General features: G+C 40.6%; 1 protein-coding gene across 1 annotated transcript in view; it reads right to left on the bottom strand.

Moving 5' to 3' along the window:
- LOC135476609 (uncharacterized) overlaps positions 1-20,494 on the bottom strand; it is a 34,339-nt gene that overhangs the window by 4,330 nt on the left and 9,515 nt on the right. Inside the window, exons 7-14 of the mRNA XM_064756691.1 lie at positions 20,015-20,057; positions 16,398-16,530; positions 15,209-15,405; positions 13,952-14,120; positions 12,807-13,402; positions 11,154-11,220; positions 9,614-9,805; positions 3,340-3,414 (exon numbers count right to left, since the gene is read on the bottom strand). Coding sequence (XP_064612761.1) covers positions 3,340-3,414; positions 9,614-9,805; positions 11,154-11,220; positions 12,807-13,402; positions 13,952-14,120; positions 15,209-15,405; positions 16,398-16,530; positions 20,015-20,057 — 1,472 coding nt within the window. The remainder of the gene's footprint in view (positions 1-3,339; positions 3,415-9,613; positions 9,806-11,153; positions 11,221-12,806; positions 13,403-13,951; positions 14,121-15,208; positions 15,406-16,397; positions 16,531-20,014; positions 20,058-20,494) is intronic.

Here is a 20,494-nt window from a genome sequence, read left to right as displayed (position 1 = left end):
AAGTTGATATTTTCCTTTCACAATGAATAGTTCAGGTACAAGCTGCTATTTTCCCTTCACAATGAGTAGCTCAGGTACAAGTTGATATTTTCCCTTCACAATGAATACCTCAGGTACAAGTCTGATATTTTCCCTTCACAATGAATAACTCAGGTACAAGTCTGATATTTTCCCTTCACAATGAATACCTCAGGTACAAGTCTGATATTTCCCCTTCACAATGAATAGCTCAGTTACAAGTCTGATATTTTCCCTTCACAGTGAATAGTTCAGGTACAAGTTGATATTTTCCCTTCACAATGAATAGTTCAGGTACAAGCTGCTATTTTCCCTTCACAATGAGTAGCTCAGGTACAAGTTGATATTTTCCCTTCACAATGAATAGCTCAGGTACAAGTTGATATTTACCCTTCACAATGAATAGTTCAGGTACAAGTCTGATATTTTCCCTTCACAATGAATAGCTCAGGTACAAGTCTGATATTTTCCCTTCACAATGAATAACTCAGGTACAAGTTGATATTTTCCCTTCACAATGAATTGTTCAGGTACAAGTCTGATATTTTCCCTTCACAATGAATAGCTCACGTACAAGCTGTTATTTTCCCTTCACAATGAATAGTTCAGGAACAAGTCTGATATTTTCCCTTCACAATGAATAGTTCAGGAACAAGTCTGATATTTTCCCTTCACAATGAATAGCTCAGGTACAAGTTGATATTTTCCCTTCACAATGAGTAGCTCAGGTACAAGTTGATATTTTCCCTTCACAATGAGTAGCTCAGGTACAAGTTGATATTTTCCCTTCACAATGAGTAGCTCAGGTACAAGTTGATATTTTCCTTTCACAATGAATAGCTCAGGTACAAGTTGATATTTTCCCTTCACAATGAATAGCTCAGGTACAAGGTGCTATTTTCCCTTCACAATGAGTAGCTCAGGTACAAGTTGATATTTTCCCTTCACAATGAATAGCTCAGGTACAAGTTGATATTTACCCTTCACAATGAATAGTTCAGGTACAAGTCTGATATTTTCCCTTCACAATGAATAGCTCAGGTACAAGTCTGATATTTTCCCTTCACAATGAATAACTCAGGTACAAGTCTGATATTTTCCCTTCACAATGAGTAGCTCAGGTACAAGTTGATATTTTCCCTTCACAATGAGTAGCTCAGGTACAAGTTGATATTTTCCCTTCACAATGAGTAGCTCAGGTACAAGTTGATATTTTCCCTTCACAATGAGTAGCTCAGGTACAAGTTGATATTTTCCTTTCACAATGAATAGCTCAGGTACAAGTTGATATTTTCCGTTCACAATGAATAGTTCAGGTACAAGCTGCTATTTTCCCTTCACAATGAGTAGCTCAGGTACAAGTTGATATTTTCCCTTCACAATGAATACCTCAGGTACAAGTCTGATATTTTCCCTTCACAATGAATACCTCAGGTACAAGTCTGATATTTTCCCTTCACAATGAATACCTCAGGTACAAGTCTGATATTTTCCCTTCACAATGAATAACTCAGGTACAAGTCTGATATTTCCCCTTCACAATGAGTAGCTCAGGTGCAAGTTGATATTTTCCCTTCACAATGAATAGTTCAGGTACAAGTCTGATATTTTCCCTTCACAATGAATAGTTCAGGTACAAGCTGCTATTTTCCCTTCACAATGAATAATTCAGGTACAAGTTGATATTTTCTGAATGGTAATAATTTGAGCTATTCTTGGTTAATACTCAGGCAAAAATTTATTTGAATAGCAAATATTCATATTTTGCCCAAAATTTTTGGTATAGCCTCCTTGGCATGAGGAAGCAATGAAAACATTAGAATAACCCCACAAGTAAATGGCAATGCACATGCAGTACGGGAAAAGCAACAGTGAATGCAGGGCTCAAGTTTTTGAGGGGAATCAGATTAATATTTTGGTAAATCCAAATCCAAATAAGATTTTCATCATCATATGACTGAAAAATAGTTATGTATGACATTAAACCCCAAACACTCACTCAAGATTTTCCTATATCAAAACTTTGGGAATCTAAAGGGTCTTTATTTCAGCTAAAAGGAAAATTTGTGAGAATGATTTTATTTCTGTTTCAGCACATAGCAAAAGTTATATGGATGCCTCGCTTTGGATGTAAGGCATAACCTAAATATCAAAGTTAACTCTGGTGGGGTCACTCTGGTGGGGTCACTCTGGTGGGGTCACTCTGGTGGGGTCACTCTGGTGGGGACGCTCTGCACATTTTTGTTTGCAAATAAATCGTGATACATTTTGGGTTTATGAAGTTATTATAAACATTAACAACGTTTTAGAATGCATGTAATATGCCTCCTTGTTGCAGGTCAGATTTTCACCGCTCTTTTATCTAGTGCTGCTTCACTGAGACGCCTTACCGAAGGCATGTAAGCTGACCCGCCCGAGCCATTATACTGATATGGGTCAACCAGTAGTTCCACTATCCCCTACATGCTGAACGCCAAGCGAGGAAGCTGTAACTTCCTCTTTTAAAGTCTTCGGTGTGCCTCGACCCAGGATCGACCCTGGATCTACTGACCCGAAGCAGACACTCTACCGCTTAACACCAGAAAGCAATACATGTATTAACACACCCTTTACATCAAACAATGAACAAGAATGTGAAAAAAAAACTCAGAACAGTCCAGTAGTTTTCTTTTATATATTTGAAATACAGCATGGACTATCTCAGTATGTGGGTCATAAAGCTGAATGCCACAGGACTCATTACAAAGTTGTTATCAACAAGTTTTGTGTAGGTGTTACTTAGTTATCACAGCAGTCAGGCCATCTGGTAACGGACTTCTAAATATTAAAAAATGAGTCAAAGGCATTTCCAATACAATGCTGTCTTGCTTACAAAGATGTATTATATTATATTTGTGAAACCACAAGCCATAATACAACTTACAAGGGAAGTTCTGATACCACACGTAGTTTTAGAAGGTGAGCATAAGTGCAAAACGCCATCTTACGACACCCACATGCACCATCTCCCTTTAGCATGACTTGTGGAGAATGTTTACAGTTATCTCCCCCTGGCACAATGCCACTTGCCACTCTTTATATGCTCATTAATACAGCCCTCGTGGCATGGGTATGTAATTTGAAATTATCAATCAGCACTTCAAACCAACTGCTATACTTGTTAACATTTACCAGGGGACAATGTACACAAACACATCACCAATGTGTGGTTATCTCCCCTTAGTGTGCCCTGTGACAACAGCGTACAGTTATCTCCCCTTGGTATGACTCGACAAGACTGTGTACAGTTATCTCCCGTTGGAGATTGATTAATGAACTCACCCTCCTTGACGCCTTCTCATTTAGCTGATCCAACTCCTCTGATTTCTGGTTGAGCTTCTCCTGCAGGATGTACACCTAAAACACAATATACATGAATTCATTGTTGCGCAGTAACACCATGAATGTTTCACTTAAACAATGATTGTGGTCTAGGCTAAACCACTGACCTTTGGCAAGTTACTCCCAAACTTTCCATGTGTGATGTAGACTGGCATGCCATATGGCCGTTACATATCGTTTGTGAGTAAGTTGCCCGAGGCTGGCGGATTTATATGATTTTATAAAACAAAATAAATAAATTGTATTATTAATTAACCTGTATTATTAATTGATGTTACTGATACAGTATGGAGGATATAACCTCTGTTATATTCAGTGCATCATGTGACTTCCGTCTGACAAGTTTACGTTCTTGGGACATTAAATTTTGGGAAAGGTGAAAATTTATGAACATGTACTTTTTATTCCTTTTTCAACATCTAATAGTTAGTTAATGGAACTGTCATTCATCAATGGTTTTCACTCTGTCTCAGTTACAGGGGGGTTAGCTCATCAATGATTTTCACTCTGTCTCAGTTACAGGTCGTTAGCTCATCAATGGTTTTCACTCTGTCTCAGTTACAGGGGGGTTAGCTCATCAAAGGTTTTCACTCTGTCTCAGTTACAGGTCGTTAGCTCATCAATGATTTTCACTCTGGCTCAGTTACAGGTCGTTAGCTCATCAATGGTTTTCACTCTGTCTCAGTTACAGGGGGGTTAGCTCATCAAAGGTTTTCACTCTGGCTCAGTTACAGGTCGTTACCTCATCAATGATTTTCACTCTGTCTCAGTTACAGGCCGTAAGCTCATCAATGATTTTCACTCTCATCAAAGGTTTTCACTCTGGCTCAGTTACAGGTCGTTAGCTCATCAATGATTTTCACTCTGTCTCAGTTACAGGCCGTTAGCTCATCAATGATTTTCACTCTGGCTCAGTTACAGGTCGTTAGCTCATCAATGGTTTTCACTCTGTCTCAGTTACAGATCCTCAACTCATCAATGATTTTCACTCTGGCTCAGTAACAGGTCATTAGCTCATCAATGATTTTCACTCTGTCTCAGTTACAGGTCATTAGCTCATCAATGATTTTCACTCTGGCTCAGTTACAGGTCGTTACCTCATCAATGATTTTCACTCCGGCTCAGTTACAGGTCGTTAGCTCATCAATGATTTTCACTCCGGCTCAGTTACAGGTCGTTAGCTCATCAATGGTTTTCACTCTGTCTCAGTTAAAGGTCGTTAGCTCAACAATGATTTTCACTCTGGCTCAGTTACAGGTCGTTTGCTCATCAATGATTTTCACTCTGGTTCATTTACAGGTCGTTAGCTCATCAATGATTTTCACTCTGCCTCAGTTACAGGTCGTTAGCTCATCAATAATTTTCACTCTGTCTCAGTTACAGGTCGTTAGCTCAACAATAATTTTCACTATCTCAGTTACAGGTCGTTAGCTCATCAATGATTTTCACTCTGGCTCAGTTACAGGTCGTTAGCTCATCAATGATTTTCACTCTGTCTCGGTTACAGGTCGTTAGCTCATCAATGATTTTCACTCTGTCTCAGTTACAGGTCGTTAGCTCATCAATGATTTTCACTCTGTCTCAGTTACAGGTCGTTAGCTCATCAATGATTTTCACTCTGTCTCAGTTAGAGGAAGTTAGCTCATCAATGATTTTCACTTTGTCTCAGTTCCAGGACGTTACCTCATCAATGATTTTCACTCTGGCTCAGTTACACGTCATTAGCTCATCAATGGTTTTCACTCTGGCTCAGTTACAGGTCATTAGCTCATCAATGATTTTCACTCTGGCTCAGTTACAGGTCATTAGCTCATCAATGATTTTCACTCTGTCTCAGTTACAGGTCGTTAGCTCATCAATGATTTTCACTATCTCAGTTACAGGTCGTTAGCTCATCAATGATTTTCACTCTGGCTCAGTTACAGGTCGTTAGCTCATCAATGATTTTCACTCTGGCTCGGTTACAGGTCGTTAGCTCATCAATGGTTTTCACTCTGTCTCAGTTACAGGTCGTTAGCTCATCAATGATTTTCCCTCTGTCTCAGTTACAGGAAGTTAGCTCATCAATGATTTTCACTCTGGCTCAGTTCCAGGACGTTACCTCATCAATGATTTTCACTCTGGCTCAGTTACAGGGGGGTTAGCTCATCAATGGTTTTCACTCTGTCTCAGTTACAGGTCATTAGCTCATCAATGATTTTCACTCTGTCTCAGTTACAGGTCATTAGCTCATCAATGATTTTCACTATCTCAGTTACAGGTCATTAGCTCATCAATGATTTTCACTATCTCAGTTACAGGTCGTTAGCTCATCAATGATTTTCACTCTGGCTCGGTTACAGGTTGTTAGCTCATCAATGATTTTCACTCTGTCTCAGTTACAGGTCGTTAGCTCATCAATGATTTTCACTCTGGCTCAGTTACAGGTCATTAGCTCATCAATGATTTTCACTCTGTCTCAGTTACAGGAAGTTAGCTCATCAATGATTTTCACTCTGGCTCAGTTCCAGGACGTTACCTCATCAATGATTTTCACTCTGGCTCAGTTACAGGTCATTAGCTCATCAATGGTTTTCACTCTGGCTCAGTTACAGGTCATTAGCTCATCAATGATTTTCACTCTGGCTCAGTTACAGGTCATTAGCTCATCAATAATTTTCACTCTGTCTCAGTTACAGGTCATTAGCTCATCAATAATTTTCACTCTGTCTCAGTTACAGGTCGTTAGCTCATCAATAATTTTCACTCTGGCTCAGTTACAGGTCGTTAGCTCATCAATGGTTTTCACTCTGGCTCAGTTACAGGAAGTTAGCTCATCAATGATTTTCACTCTGGCTCAGTTCCAGGATGTTACCTCATCAATGATTTTCACTCTGGCTCAGTTACAGGTCATTAGCTCATCAATGGTTTTCACTCTGTCTCAGTTACAGGAAGTTAGCTCATCAATGGTTTTCACTCTGGCTCAGTTACAGGTCATTAGCTCATCAATGGTTTTCACTCTGGCTCAGTTACAGGTCGTTAGCTCATCAATGGTTTTCACTCTGGCTCAGTTACAGGAAGTTAGCTCATCAATGATTTTCACTCTGGCTCAGTTCCAAGATGTTACCTCATCAATGATTTTCACTATGGCTCAGTTACAGGTCATTAGCTCATCAATGATTTTCACTCTGTCTCAGTTACAGGTCGTTAGCTCATCAATGATTTTCACTCTGGCTCAGTTACAGGCCGTTAGCTCATCAATGATTTTCACTCTGGCTCAGTTACAGGTCGTTAGCTCATCAATGGTTTTCACTCTGTCTCAGTTACAGATCCTCAACTCATCAATGATTTTCACTCTGGCTCAGTAACAGGTCGTTAGCTCAACAATAATTTTCACTATCTCAGTTACAGGTCGTTAGCTCATCAATGATTTTCACTCTGGCTCAGTTACAGGTCATTAGCTCATCAATGATTTTCACTCTGTCTCAGTTACAGGTCGTTAGCTCATCAATGATTTTCACTCTGGCTCAGTTACAGGTCGTTAGCTCATCAATGATTTTCACTCTGGCTCAGTTACAGGTCGTTAGCTCATCAATGATTTTCACTCTGGCTCGGTTACAGGTCGTTAGCTCATCAATGATTTTCATTCTGTCTCAGTTACAGGTCGTTAGCTCATCAATGATTTTCCCTCTGTCTCAGTTACAGGAAGTTAGCTCATCAATGATTTTCACTCTGGTTCAGTTCCAGGACGTTACCTCATCAATGATTTTCACTCTGGCTCAGTTACAGGTCATTAGCTCATCAATGGTTTTCACTCTGTCTCAGTTACAGGTCATTAGCTCATCAATGATTTTCACTCTGGCTCAGTTACAGGTCATTAGCTCATCAATGATTTTCACTCTGTCTCAGTTACAGGTCGTTAGCTCATCAATGATTTTCACTATCTCAGTTACAGGTCGTTAGCTCATCAATGATTTTCACTCTGGCTCAGTTACAGGTCGTAAGCTCATCAATGATTTTCACTCTGGCTCGGTTACAGGTCATTAGCTCATCAATGATTTTCACTCTGTCTCAGTTACAGGTCGTTAGCTCATCAATGATTTTCACTCTGGCTCAGTTACAGGTCGTTAGCTCATCAATGATTTTCACTCTGTCTCAGTTACAGGAAGTTAGCTCATCAATGATTTTCACTCTGGCTCAGTTCCAGGACGTTACCTCATCAATGATTTTCACTCTGGCTCAGTTACAGGTCATTAGCTCATCAATGGTTTTCACTCTGGCTCAGTTACAGGTCATTAGCTCATCAATGATTTTCACTCTGGCTCAGTTACAGGTCATTGGCTCATCAATAATTTTCACTCTGTCTCAGTTACAGGTCGTTAGCTCATCAATAATTTTCACTCTGTCTCAGTTACAGGTCGTTAGCTCATCAATAATTTTCACTCTGGCTCAGTTACAGGTCGTTAGGTCATCAATGGTTTTCACTCTGTCTCAGTTACAGGAAGTTAGCTCATCAATGATTTTCACTCTGGCTCAGTTCCAGGATGTTACCTCATCAATGATTTTCACTCTGGCTCAGTTACAGGTCATTAGCTCATCAATGGTTTTCACTCTGGCTCAGTTACAGGTCGTTAGCTCATCAATGGTTTTCACTCTGTCTCAGTTACAGGAAGTTAGCTCATCAATGATTTTCACTCTGGCTCAGTTCCAGGATGTTACCTCATCAATGATTTTCACTCTGGCTCAGTAACAGGTCATTAGCTCATCAATGATTTTCACTCTGGCTCAGTTACAGGTCGTTAGCTCATCAATGGTTTTCACTCTGGCTCAGTTACAGGTCATTAGCTCATCAATGATTTTCACTCTGGCTCAGTTACAGGTCATTAGCTCATCAATGATTTTCACTCTGGCTCAGTTACAGGTCGTTAGCTCATCAATGATTTTCACTATCTCAGTTACAGGTCGTTAGCTCATCAATGATTTTCACTCTGGCTCAGTTACAGGTCGTTAGCTCATCAATGATTTTCACTCTGGCTTGGTTACAGGTCGTTAGCTCATCAATGATTTTCACTCTGTCTCAGTTACAGGTCGTTAGCTCATCAATGATTTTCACTCTGGCTCAGTTACAGGTCGTTAGCTCATCAATGATTTTCACTCTGTCTCAGTTACAGGAAGTTAGCTCATCAATGATTTTCACTCTGGCTCAGTTCCAGGACGTTACCTCATCAATGATTTTCACTCTGGCTCAGTTACAGGTCGTTAGCTCATCAATGGTTTTCACTCTGGCTCAGTTACAGGTCGTTAGCTCATCAATGATTTTCACTCTGGCTCAGTTACAGGTCGTTAGCTCATCAATAATTTTCACTCTGTCTCAGTTACAGGTCATTAGCTCAACAATAATTTTCACTCTGTCTCAGTTACAGGTCGTTAGCTCATGAATAATTTTCACTCTGGCTCAGTTACAGGTCGTTAGCTCATCAATGGTTTTCACTCTGTCTCAGTTACAGGTCGTTAGCTCATCAATGATTTTCACTCTGGCTCAGTTACAGGGGGGTTAGCTCATCAATGATTTTCACTCTGGCTCAGTTACATGTCGTTAGCTCATCAATGATTTTCACTCTGGCTCGGTTACAGGTCGTTAGCTCATCAATGATTTTCACTCTGGCTCAGTAACAGGTCGTTAGCTCATCAATAATTTTCACTCTGTCTCAGTTACAGGTCGTTAGCTCATCAATGATTTTCACTCTGGCTCAGTTACAGGTTGTTAGCTCATCAATGATTTTCACTCTGTCTCAGTTCCAGGTCGTTAGCTCATCAATGATTTTCACTCCGTCTCAGTTACATGTCGTTAGCTCATCAATGATTTTCACTCTGGCTCAGTTACAGGGGGGTTAGCTCATCAAAGGTTTTCACTCTGGCTCAGTTACAGGCGGGTTAGCTCATCAATGATTTTCACTCTGTCTCAGTTACAGGTCGTTAGCTCATCAATGATTTTCACTCTGGCTCAGTTTCAGGGGGGTTAGCCCACTGTATTGGCCCTTTGTTTGCAGCTGTACCTGATCCAATATGAAAATCAATGATCTATAACATGACAGAACAGTCTAACCACATTTTTCGTTCAATAAAATGAAAGATGTGATCTCAAGGACACTGGTCCTATTGGTGAAGTGACACAATGTAGTTAATTTCTACCCCTGTCCTATGTTTACCAAATATTCTCCAAGGACACACTTACAGTTTTCTGTAGATGCAGCTTCTCTTTGCACAGCCTGGTCTCTGCTGAGGCCTGTGAGGTCACAGACGTTACAGGTGTGGCACAGCTCTCTAGTCTGGCCACTAGCTCCTCCTGCTGGCGCAGTAAAGCATCCTTCTCTGTGGTCAGTTCACGTAACTGACACTTCACCCTTTTAACCTCATCTCTCAACCCCTGACAAGTGTGTGGACAATTGTTACAAAAATGAACATGATTACATCTAACTATGCAGCAAATGGAATATCTTCCCTTTCCAAAACAGATACAAAAAATTCTATACTTATGACTGAGTAACATCAATCTCTAAAACAACAAACTGGTTTCATAATATTAATTTTTTGGAACTCTACAAGTGTAAAAATTTACAAGCATTTGAATGTTTTATGAAATTACCATTAACATGTGAAACATCATTTTCAGCATCAATTCCGTAATATCTGAATGGTCTCCCTTTCTAGCTGGCCAGTCCCTTGTGATGTATTTACAGTGCTTTTTTTAATTAACTACAGCACCCACACCAGCAAACATGACGCCATTCCCACAAACATGACGCCACGCAAGCAAACATGACGCCACACCAGCAAACATGACACCACACAAGCAAACATGACACCACACCACCGCAAATGACGCCATTCCCACAAACATGACGCCACACCCATCAAACATGACACCACACAAGCAAACATGATGCCACACCCACCAAACATGACATCACACAAGCAAACATGACGCCACACCAGCAAACATGATAACACACCAGCAAACATGACATCACACCAGCAAACATGATAACACATCCACTAAACATGACACCACACCAGCAAACATGACGCCACACCCACCAAACATGACACCACACCAACAAAGAGGACGTCAAACCAGCAAAAATGACGCCACACCCACCAAACATGACGCCACACCAACAAAGAGGACGCCACACCAGCAAACATGACGCCACACCCACCAAACATGATGCCACACCAGCAAACATGACGCCACACCCACCAAACATGACGCCACACCCACATAACATGACGCCACACCAGCAAACATGGCGACACACCCGCTCACAGTATACACACGCACCAAACATGACACCACACCAACAAAGAGGACGCCACACCAGCAAACATGATGCCACACCCACCAAACATGACGCCACACCCACATAACATGACGCCACACCCACATAACATGACGCCACACCCACATAACATGACGCCACACCCACAAAACATGACGCCACACCCACATAACATGGCGACACACCCGCTCACAGCATACTGACAAAGGGCTAACCAGTGCTCACAGCTGTCTTCAATAGAGCAACATAAAAAGCACTGGCTAAATACATGGGTTGTTTGTGAATAATTTACAGTGATTATTGCCATCCAGGCACATTTGTGGAGTGAATGGACATGGAGCACATATGAAGACAGGTATAGCTCCATCTGGTGGTAAAGGGAGACAATACCAGAGGTCTTATCAAGATAAAACAAGACACAAAAGTGAACTGTACCTCTAATTCCTTGTCCTTCATCTTTGACTTTCTATCCACAGTCTCTAACTCCTCTCTTAAATAGTCACTGAAAACAGAAAAAAGGATAAAGATAATTTGTTTTAACCTTACCAGATTCCATTATGGACAGGGTCTCCTGCTTCTGAAGTGACGTCTTGTTATTTTAGCAGAAGTTCTTCCACAAGGGGGTTATATTTTTGCCGGCTATCAGTTGTCAGTATTTCTGTCAGCACCTTCTGCTGAAGTCAGGGGAAATTTGGTGCACAGGCTGACCAATTCATTTAAATTTTCATGCTGATCTGATCTGTGTTTTTTAAACAATTTTTCCCCATTGACACACAGAACAGAAATGCAGAGAAGTGTCACTTCATGCAGGACATGCAGTGACATGCAGGAATTTTTACATCTGTACAGGAGGTTTGCACTCTCCGAGCGCCTTTAAGTTTTGCTAATTCTGTGATGATCAGTCTCTCAGTTGTAATTAGATGAAGAGATTGCAAAAACTTAAACCATAGTTATTTTAGAAGAAGGATGGAAAGAGACCTACACAGCCACAGGAATTTTTTTCTGTTATGCTTGGTAACTCTGGAAAATCAAGAACTCTACCACATGATGTGCCCTGTGTGAGCAACCAGAAACGCAATGTTATGTCACTCGCACCCTGAACTCACATTTTTAACAGGCAAAATAGGGTTTGGGTAACGTCAGAGGAAACAACTGTGTTCTCGTGTCCTAGAAATAACTTGTGTTAGATTGATTAAAACTGAAAACATGCCAGCACTTTTGATTTTCACAATGTGTGCAATATTGCTTACTTTAAAATGCAATATCTCACCTATGCAACACTGAAAAATAAAAAGATGTGCTTCTTAAAGGCAAAGAACACACCCGCATGAAGCACATGTCAGATGAAAGACCATCAAATATTGTCTGGGAAATTAGTTTCATTTATTTTTTTTTAGAATATTTGTTGATCTACAAAAATGTATTTAAAACTTTGGATTATAATGTGGCCTTTTCTGACCATACTGGGACCAGTGATGTCACTTCAGCTTTCTGCCACTTGACGCACATAGACTGCTATATTTCATCATTCAAAATGCATCGTCATTATTAAAGAGCTATGAATGCATGCAACAAATGGACCTTGAAACGAACTATTTCAGGTCAAAATATTGCTGTGACGTCATTGCTATCCTCTGGGTCCCAACAGACCACCATAGAAATCCTATGTTTTGTCACTGATATCCTCTGGGTCCCAGCAGACCACCATAGAAATCCTATGTTTTGTCACTGATATCCTCTGGGTCCCAACAGACCACCATAGAAATCTTATGTTTTGTCACGGATATCCTCTGGGTCCCAACAGACCACCATAGAATCCTATGTTTCAAATTCATTTTAGTCAGTTACAGAAATTCTAAAAAATAAATCAAGCTATTTTCCCTAGACAGTGTTTTCTTTGCCTTTAAAGTTTATGTGAGATACGTTACTACTATGTAATATTTGGTTTAGCGTTGTCTTTTTTAATTCTGACTAAGATGAATATCCCAATGGTTACAAAATATCCTGAAAACCGCCTGACATATGATTATTTTTTTTCTAAACGTGATAAAGTCAAAAAAAGAAGAAAAAAATGTAGACTGCCCTTACTTCTCTTTCCTCAGATCGTCTAAAGACAGGAGAGCGGCCTGCTCCAGGACATAGTTAATCCGGCCAATTTCGCTGACCAGTGCTGATAGATGGTCACTTTCCTCTGTTAAGTCTGGCTGCTTCTCTGTATCCGCTAACTCTGGAATTCCCAGCCTAGCTCTGGCCTTACTTGTGAGAGACTGTGGTGACGCTGGAAGTATGGAGGAATCGGTGTCCCCAGACTCGGATATCACACTGGATTGTCTGCTGTCTTTCAGCCCTCTCACTGGTTGAAAAGCACTGGATGTAAACGAACTACCAAGTGACATTCGACTGCTTGTTACGGGACTGTGTACATTTTCAGTTTCTAGGGACCATGACACTTGGCTTTTAGCCTGATAGACTTGTGGATTGTCCGAGCCTGATTCGTCGTTCTGGTCAGCATCAGAGCTGGTTTCAGTCTGTGTTTCCGAATCGCCAGAATCGCACACTTTTTTCACACTACTCAAACTATTCTCCATGTTGTGGTCAACGGCATCCAGAACCGACGACACCAATGAATGCATCCAGGGATAATCAGACTTCTTGCCAAAATCTTTTACAACCGTCTCGGACACCTGTCACATTAAAAGAATTCAAGTATTTCTATAACTACAATTAATGTGCAGTTTTCTAGTTACAAACTTACAACAAGGCAGGGGCCTCCTTTGTGCTGTGATGTTGTCATGTTTTGGCACGGCACTTTCTTGACTGACAAATATAGCTCAGGGGCCACAAGTTTAATTTGAAAACCACAATGTTTAAATTTTGACAAATTTGTTTTAAGACAATTTTTACGAGGTAGTAAAATTTCTAATTTCTAGGACCCATAAAATGAGCTCTAAAATCATATTTCAAATTTTTTTTTTTGCAAATGTCTCCATGATCAGTCCTTGTGTATTTTAATAAATTTTTCTTTTTCCCTTATCTTAGATGGTTTTTAAAGCAATGCTAATTTTTTGTGGTTCTGATTTTGGACGTTTTCTTTAACAGAGAGAGAGCCATTGGTGTTTCCCGATACTATTATGTTTTCACTATGGCATGGATGAAATACTACCACTGTGGTGATAACCCCGAATCATTCATTCATTCGTTCAATCATTCATTCCTCTGTGTACATGTGTTACCTTCATGCCAGTGGTAGAGAGAAGAGTTCGCAGCAGACCAGTCAGTTTGTGGGTCAGCTTGTTGACCGTTTGACCACACTCATGTATCTTCTGAGCTTGATCCTCCAGTACACCACGACCCACAGTCTGGAGAGCTTCAATCTCGGCTGTCTTCTCCGTCAGTTGATAGCTGACAAAATAGAAATGAATCAGTAAATGAGAAATTTTCAAGACAAAATCCTTAACATAGTGAGAGACTACATGTATGTGTAAACCCTATAAATCTACCCTTCTATCCCAACTCACAGCCCTATTTCCTAAAATAAGTTGCATTTTAGGGGAGGATAGATTCTTTGGGCAATGGAAGGAGCTACAAGCCATCTGAGTCAAGAGCCTTCTGCACTGTCAAACAAGAACATGTACAGTGTACAATCATCAGTAGTACACGATAAATTCCTCAACTTTTTCACATGAACGAACAACTTTCAGTGCAATTTACACACATTTTTAATGGTTTGGAATGACAAATTTCAGGGCATTGCAAAAAGTATAATTTTACCAGTCTACACAAATAATACCTTCAGAACATGCTTGAAAAAACACCTTGCAAAACAAGTGAAAAGGATGAAGAATTATAGTACTGTTGGAAATGGGTCAACCAGTTTATAAATGCTCAATCTTTCTGTGATGTCATGAGGTCACAATAATTCCTTTAATACATCACAATAAGTGGCACACATATCTATGTGCTCATAAAACACATATGAAGTACAGAAGCACTGAAACGTCACAGAAGAAAACAATGTGTTCTGCTGCGATTACGAGTCAAGTGTCCCATTGCTTTCACCGAGAATGGGATTAATAGTAACGTTGTCACCAGATGGGATGGTGGAACCTGGGATGTGGTGGAACCTGGGATGTGGTGGAACCTGGGATGTGGTGGAACCTGGGATGTGTTGGATCCTGGGATGTGTTGGATTCTGGGATGTGGTGGAACCTGGGATGTGTTGGAACCTGGGATGTGGTGGATCCTGGGATGTGGTGGAACCTCGGATGTGCTGGATCCTGGGATGTGTTGGAACCTCAGATCTGGAGGATCCTGGGATGTAGTGGAACCTGGGATGTGTTGGATCCTGGGATGTGGTGGAACCTCGGATGTGTTGGATCCTGGGATGTGGTGGATCCATCCATACGATATATTCCTCATGAAGTGAAGATGTACATTTACAGTGTTCTACATATCGGTTATAAAAATAGGAAGCGTAACTATTTTCTTACCTAAGTTCACGTACTCTGACATCCAGTGTGGCACGCTGTGCCTCGCTCTCTGCCAGACGCTCACGACATGAGCTCAGCTCCTCCTCACAGGTCCTCAGCCTCAGCTGTGTCGCCTCATTGGCCTGTCTCAGAGATGCCTGCTCGTCCGCAAGAGCAGAATGCTCCGCCTCCAAAAATTCCTTTGCATCCTTCATACCCTGAAATACACAGGTTAATGACTGTGGCTTTACAGCTTGGAAAATTTTAATGCAAAAATGCATAATTTGAGAAAAAAAGTGCATCAGAGAACTGTGGCTTGTACTGTGTATTTCACAGTTAACTGGCTTTTAACAGAGATACATGCCTTAAATAAGAACTCAAGAATACATGTTTTAGTTCGCCAAAACCATCACTGACAAACCATCACTTCTCAACGAGAAACTCGTAGAGCTCCTTCCCACCTGTATTGAGACGGTCCTAAGCCATGAACCCAGTTGTTCTGTCATTTGTTACGTCATGGTTATCGTTGTATATGTGCTCATAAAATATATATGGAGTACACACACACTGCAACGTCATGGAAGAAAATGATGCGTTCATCTGTCATTACGACCTTCTAACTGGGCATTTGTGGCCGTAAATTGGGAAATGAAAAATTGAGAAAGGGGCCACGAACCGATCTTATGCCCTAGAAAACAAGGTTAATGTATTGTGGTGTTGTTGTTTTTTCCCTTATCTAGGACACTAGTTTATTTTACTTGCACCCAAACAGCAATCATATACAGTACATACATGTATACTGTGTCTTCTTGTGGCAAAGTGAGTCCATGCCACCAAAGTGCTGCCTCCACTGAAGTATCATGACCAAGACACCAGACATGACACCAACCCAATCATATCATTATGACACCGGGCCCTGGTTAATTATCATGCACCTGGGATACCTGTGGGAATGGCCAAAAATAACAAGGAAACAAACTGCTTGAAACCTTTTGGCAGTATGTTTTAACTGATTTGGATCCTGAAATTGTTTTGCTCTTTTGGGGGGTTTGCGGGGTACGTTTTCCTAATAAGCATTATATTACTGAAATGGATTACAGGCCACTCTCACAGCTATACTTTCACAGCTTTGGACCATTTTGTTACATGAGGGAAGCACTTCTGGGAGTTCCAGATTAAGATTATTCCCCATTTTACACCTGTAAAATACCTCTAGTTGAACGAGTTTGAAATCCAGGGTCATGATGGTGTTTTTTTGTTGCTCTAACTGACTGGTCTTGTACGCCAACGCTGATTTCTGCTTCTGAATCATGCTCTCCTGGCTGGCCACCAGCGATTCAAGCCTGCAAACAAAACAAGGTTAACAATCAATAGTGCAATGACGCTGATACTGTATTTGAAGAAGATTAAGAGGCAAATGTGTCGCATGTTGCTCTGTAATCCTTTCTCAGTTCTACATGACCAAAGCCCCAGAGGCACATGTTGAACAGGGCAATTAACTTGTTAACATTCACCTATTGGTTTGCTACAAAGCCCTGAAGTTCGTCCTCAGACAGAACAGCAGCTCCAGTCGCGATGGAAGCAGTATGGCCAGTATGTACCACTTTTCATTCAAAAAAAAAAAAAGTCAAAAGAATTTAAAGGCGAACAACAAATTATAGCCATGCACACACACACATATGCACTGCAGACTGTTAAGCACATGAAATTACAATAGATCTGTGTGAAGAATAAAGACCCTGTAAAATGATTGCAGGGCATCTCCAAGCATCTAGCAACCCACAGCTTCCTGGGCATAGGTGGCCTCTGCACCCTCGAGCAACCCACAGTTTCCTGGGCATAGGTGGCCTCTGCACCCTCGAGCAACCCACGGCTTCCTGGGCACAGGTGGCCTCTGCACCCTCGAGCAACCCACAGCTTCCTGGGCATAGGTGACCTCTGCACCCTCGAGCAACCCACAGCTTCCTGGGCATAGGTGGCCTCTGCACCTTCGAGCAACCCACAGCTTTCTGGGCATCGGTGGCCTCTGCACCCTCGAGCAACCCACAGCTTCCTGGGCATAGGTGGCCTCTGCACCCTCGAGCAACCCACAGCTTCCTGGGCATAGGTGGCCTCTGCACCTTCGAGCAACCCACAGCTTCCTGGGCATAGGTGGCCTCTGCACCCTCGAGCAACCCACAGCTTCCTGGGCATAGGTGGCCTCTGCACCCTCGCCTTTTGTACTGGAATCAGTGGCCAAACCACTTTCAAATTGCTGCCAGTGCACCAGAGTTCAATGTGCCATTTGGGCAATGTGGTGATACTTAGCTAAGATGTAAGTTCATGTCAACTTCATGCCCAAAAATTGAGTTTACGCAGATGAACAAACTGGTGAGAATACAAATTTGTTTAACTTTAACACTTCTGAATTTCATCGATTTTATGATGTTGTTACATCAGATGTCCGTTGACAATTGTCACAATCGTTTCACAGTCTCATCACCAAAATAATTCTACAACTCGGGACATTAAGTGATTAACTACATTTTAAATTAGTTATCTTGCTCTGACATAAACAAACATTTTAATGTCAGAAAGTGTTGGCAAAACACCTATTATATGCTAAAAATGTGTGAAATCCAGTCATGCTTCCAGTGCTAACAATGGTTGCAAATAAGTGCAGCAAACGCTTGAAAACGAGTGATGAAACTGTGCAAAATATTTGTAATTAGGCCATGCTTCCAGTGAAGTGCTAAAAATGGTTGGAAACAGAGCTGCAAATGCTAGAAAATAAGTTATGAAAATGTGCAAAATGTCTGATGTCAGATTATGTCCCAGTGATTTGCAGATAATGCTTGAAAATAAGTGGTGAAAACACTTAAAGTTAAGTGCTGCAAATGTTTGAAGGAAATTGCTGTAAACGCTTAAGATGTAGTGCTGGATGTGCTAGAGGTGACGGGGTAGAGAATGAGATGCTGAAATGAACATTAACAGGTGTAAGTATCAACAGACTTTATTCGTGCAGCTTACACGAAGGACTATTATTAATTAACGTTTATACAAAACAGGATTGTCAATCAAGCCAAAAAACTGACACCAATCATATATATTTTCCCTGACCATCAAGCCAATGATGATTCAGCCAAAAACATGTTAATATTTTAATGACAGTGAGAGTTTGAGTTAAAATCAGCATCTCTTCTCATGCTCAGAAATATGAATTTTTAAAAACGTCCCGGTTGCAGGGTTCATTCACCAACTTAAGCAGTATAGGCTTTGTCAATTCATTAAAATTATATGAAGTATTTATCTCTTTGATCCTGGTTTCATGAAGCTCACTTAGCTAAGTAAAGCCCTTAACCACCATGACAATGTAGGTTATAGATATATGAAGTGCACTTGGCTAAGGGTTACTTAACACGAAGTATGCTTCATGAAGTGTTATCTTTTTAGAGGGCATCCTATCCAAGCCGCTAGAAAGTCTCTCATGATTACACACATACGCTTCCAACAACAACACCACCAAATTCGTATGGAGTTGTGAAAATAGGCCCATGTCTTGAAAATGTTTGAATAACCTCGTGCACTTGCACTTAATTTGTTTTCACAGAAGATTTTGCCCTTTGAGAGCAAAATGGCAATTTTTTGAACACCCCAGTGATGATTTCAATTTTTAATGTCCAAAAGTTTCCAGAACGTCTCTAAACCCTGCAACCTCATGCCCCAATTAGTTTTCAGATGCAGTTAACATCAGAACAATATTTTCGTGCTTTTATTTTTTTGCCAAACGAACATGCAAAATACTCACTGGTTATACAGATTTTCAACCTGCTGTTTTAACTCGCGCTCTCTGGCTTGTAATCTGTTAGTTCTATACACAGACATAATAATCAACTCTTAAAGTAACAAATTTTTTTTTTTTTGGTCATGATCAATAAGTGAACTGAGCACATTGGCATTACAGACAGCATCAGTAGCTCATAGCAAGAGAATGTTCTTACATTAGGTTTGGCAAACTTTTGTTTGGATGACCCCAAACCAACAACTCATACATGTAGATGAAACCACAACATGCAACATCATCTTTGATTTATTCATTACATATTTGACTCTCATTTTACGCTGTACTTAACAATATTTCACTTATGTTATGGCGGCTGGTATAACTGTAGGATGAAACCAGGCAGACCAAGGAGGTAACCCACAACCATCTGCAGGTTGCTGCTAGACCTTCCAAAAATGACTGGAGAGGAAGCCAGCATGAGTTGGACTTGAACTCACAGCGATCACATTTGTGCTGCATCAGCACACTAATCACTAGGCCCTATGGGCCCTTGCAAAATGTCTGACATTGCGTAACAAAAGGCTTATGACCTAAAATCCTAATTTCCCACAGCACAAACTGTTATGAGAGGAATCTCTGCCAGAACATCATTAGCTGAATCACAATCACTGATTATCCTCATTATAAGAAGGAAAGCAAGTATGACACTTGTCCAGCACTTGCTACAAAACACGAAAGTTTGACAAGCTGGTTGCAAAACAAGAAAGTTAGACAAGTCGGTTGCAAAACAAGAAAGCTAGACAAGTCAGTTGCAAAACAAGAAAGCTAGACAAGTTGGTTGCAAAACAACAAAGCTAGACAAGTCGGTTGCAAAATGAGAAAGCTTGACAATTACAAATTTGTTACAAAACAAAAAATCTTGACAAACTGGTTACAAAACAAGAAAGTTAGATAAGTTGATTACGAAACAAGAAAGCTTGACAAGTTACTAACCAAACAAGAAAGCTTAACAAGTTGGTTACAAAACAAGAAAGCTGTGTGTCAATTTGGACTGATTTACACACCTCTCCGTTTCCACTTGAAGTCTGTTCTCCACTAACTGTAACTCTGCAACAAAAACCAGGCAGAATATGTAGGGAATATCTCATGTTGATATGACTTTCAATTAATTTTAGTCAAATGAAACAATCAAACTTAGATTTTGAAGTACCGCTGCCAAAAGCCCGCCTGAAGAGACAAAATTCAGCTCAATACTTAAAAATACTTACATATTATACATATGAAATTTTTTGAGACAAAGCTCCTAACACTAATTCTAATAAACAATGGAGCATCACCCTTGTGTCACTGTGCTCTACCTGTGTGCATGCAAGCCTCAGGGCATTTGTAAAGACAAGGTTGATGTTTTTGTTAGTAGCTAACTCTTTCTCAAATGTTTATTGTGAAAAGCAGTTTTTTCAATGAGGAGATGTCACTGTACCACATTACAGCAACCTCAGCTTAAAACCACTCAACCTCAGGACAATACATGCAGTACTTTTTGA

Source organism: Liolophura sinensis, chromosome 10 (genome assembly GCF_032854445.1).
Source record: "Liolophura sinensis isolate JHLJ2023 chromosome 10, CUHK_Ljap_v2, whole genome shotgun sequence".
Classification (NCBI taxonomy): Eukaryota; Metazoa; Mollusca; class Polyplacophora; order Chitonida; family Chitonidae; genus Liolophura; species Liolophura sinensis.
This window is presented reverse-complemented; position numbering and strand designations above follow the sequence as displayed.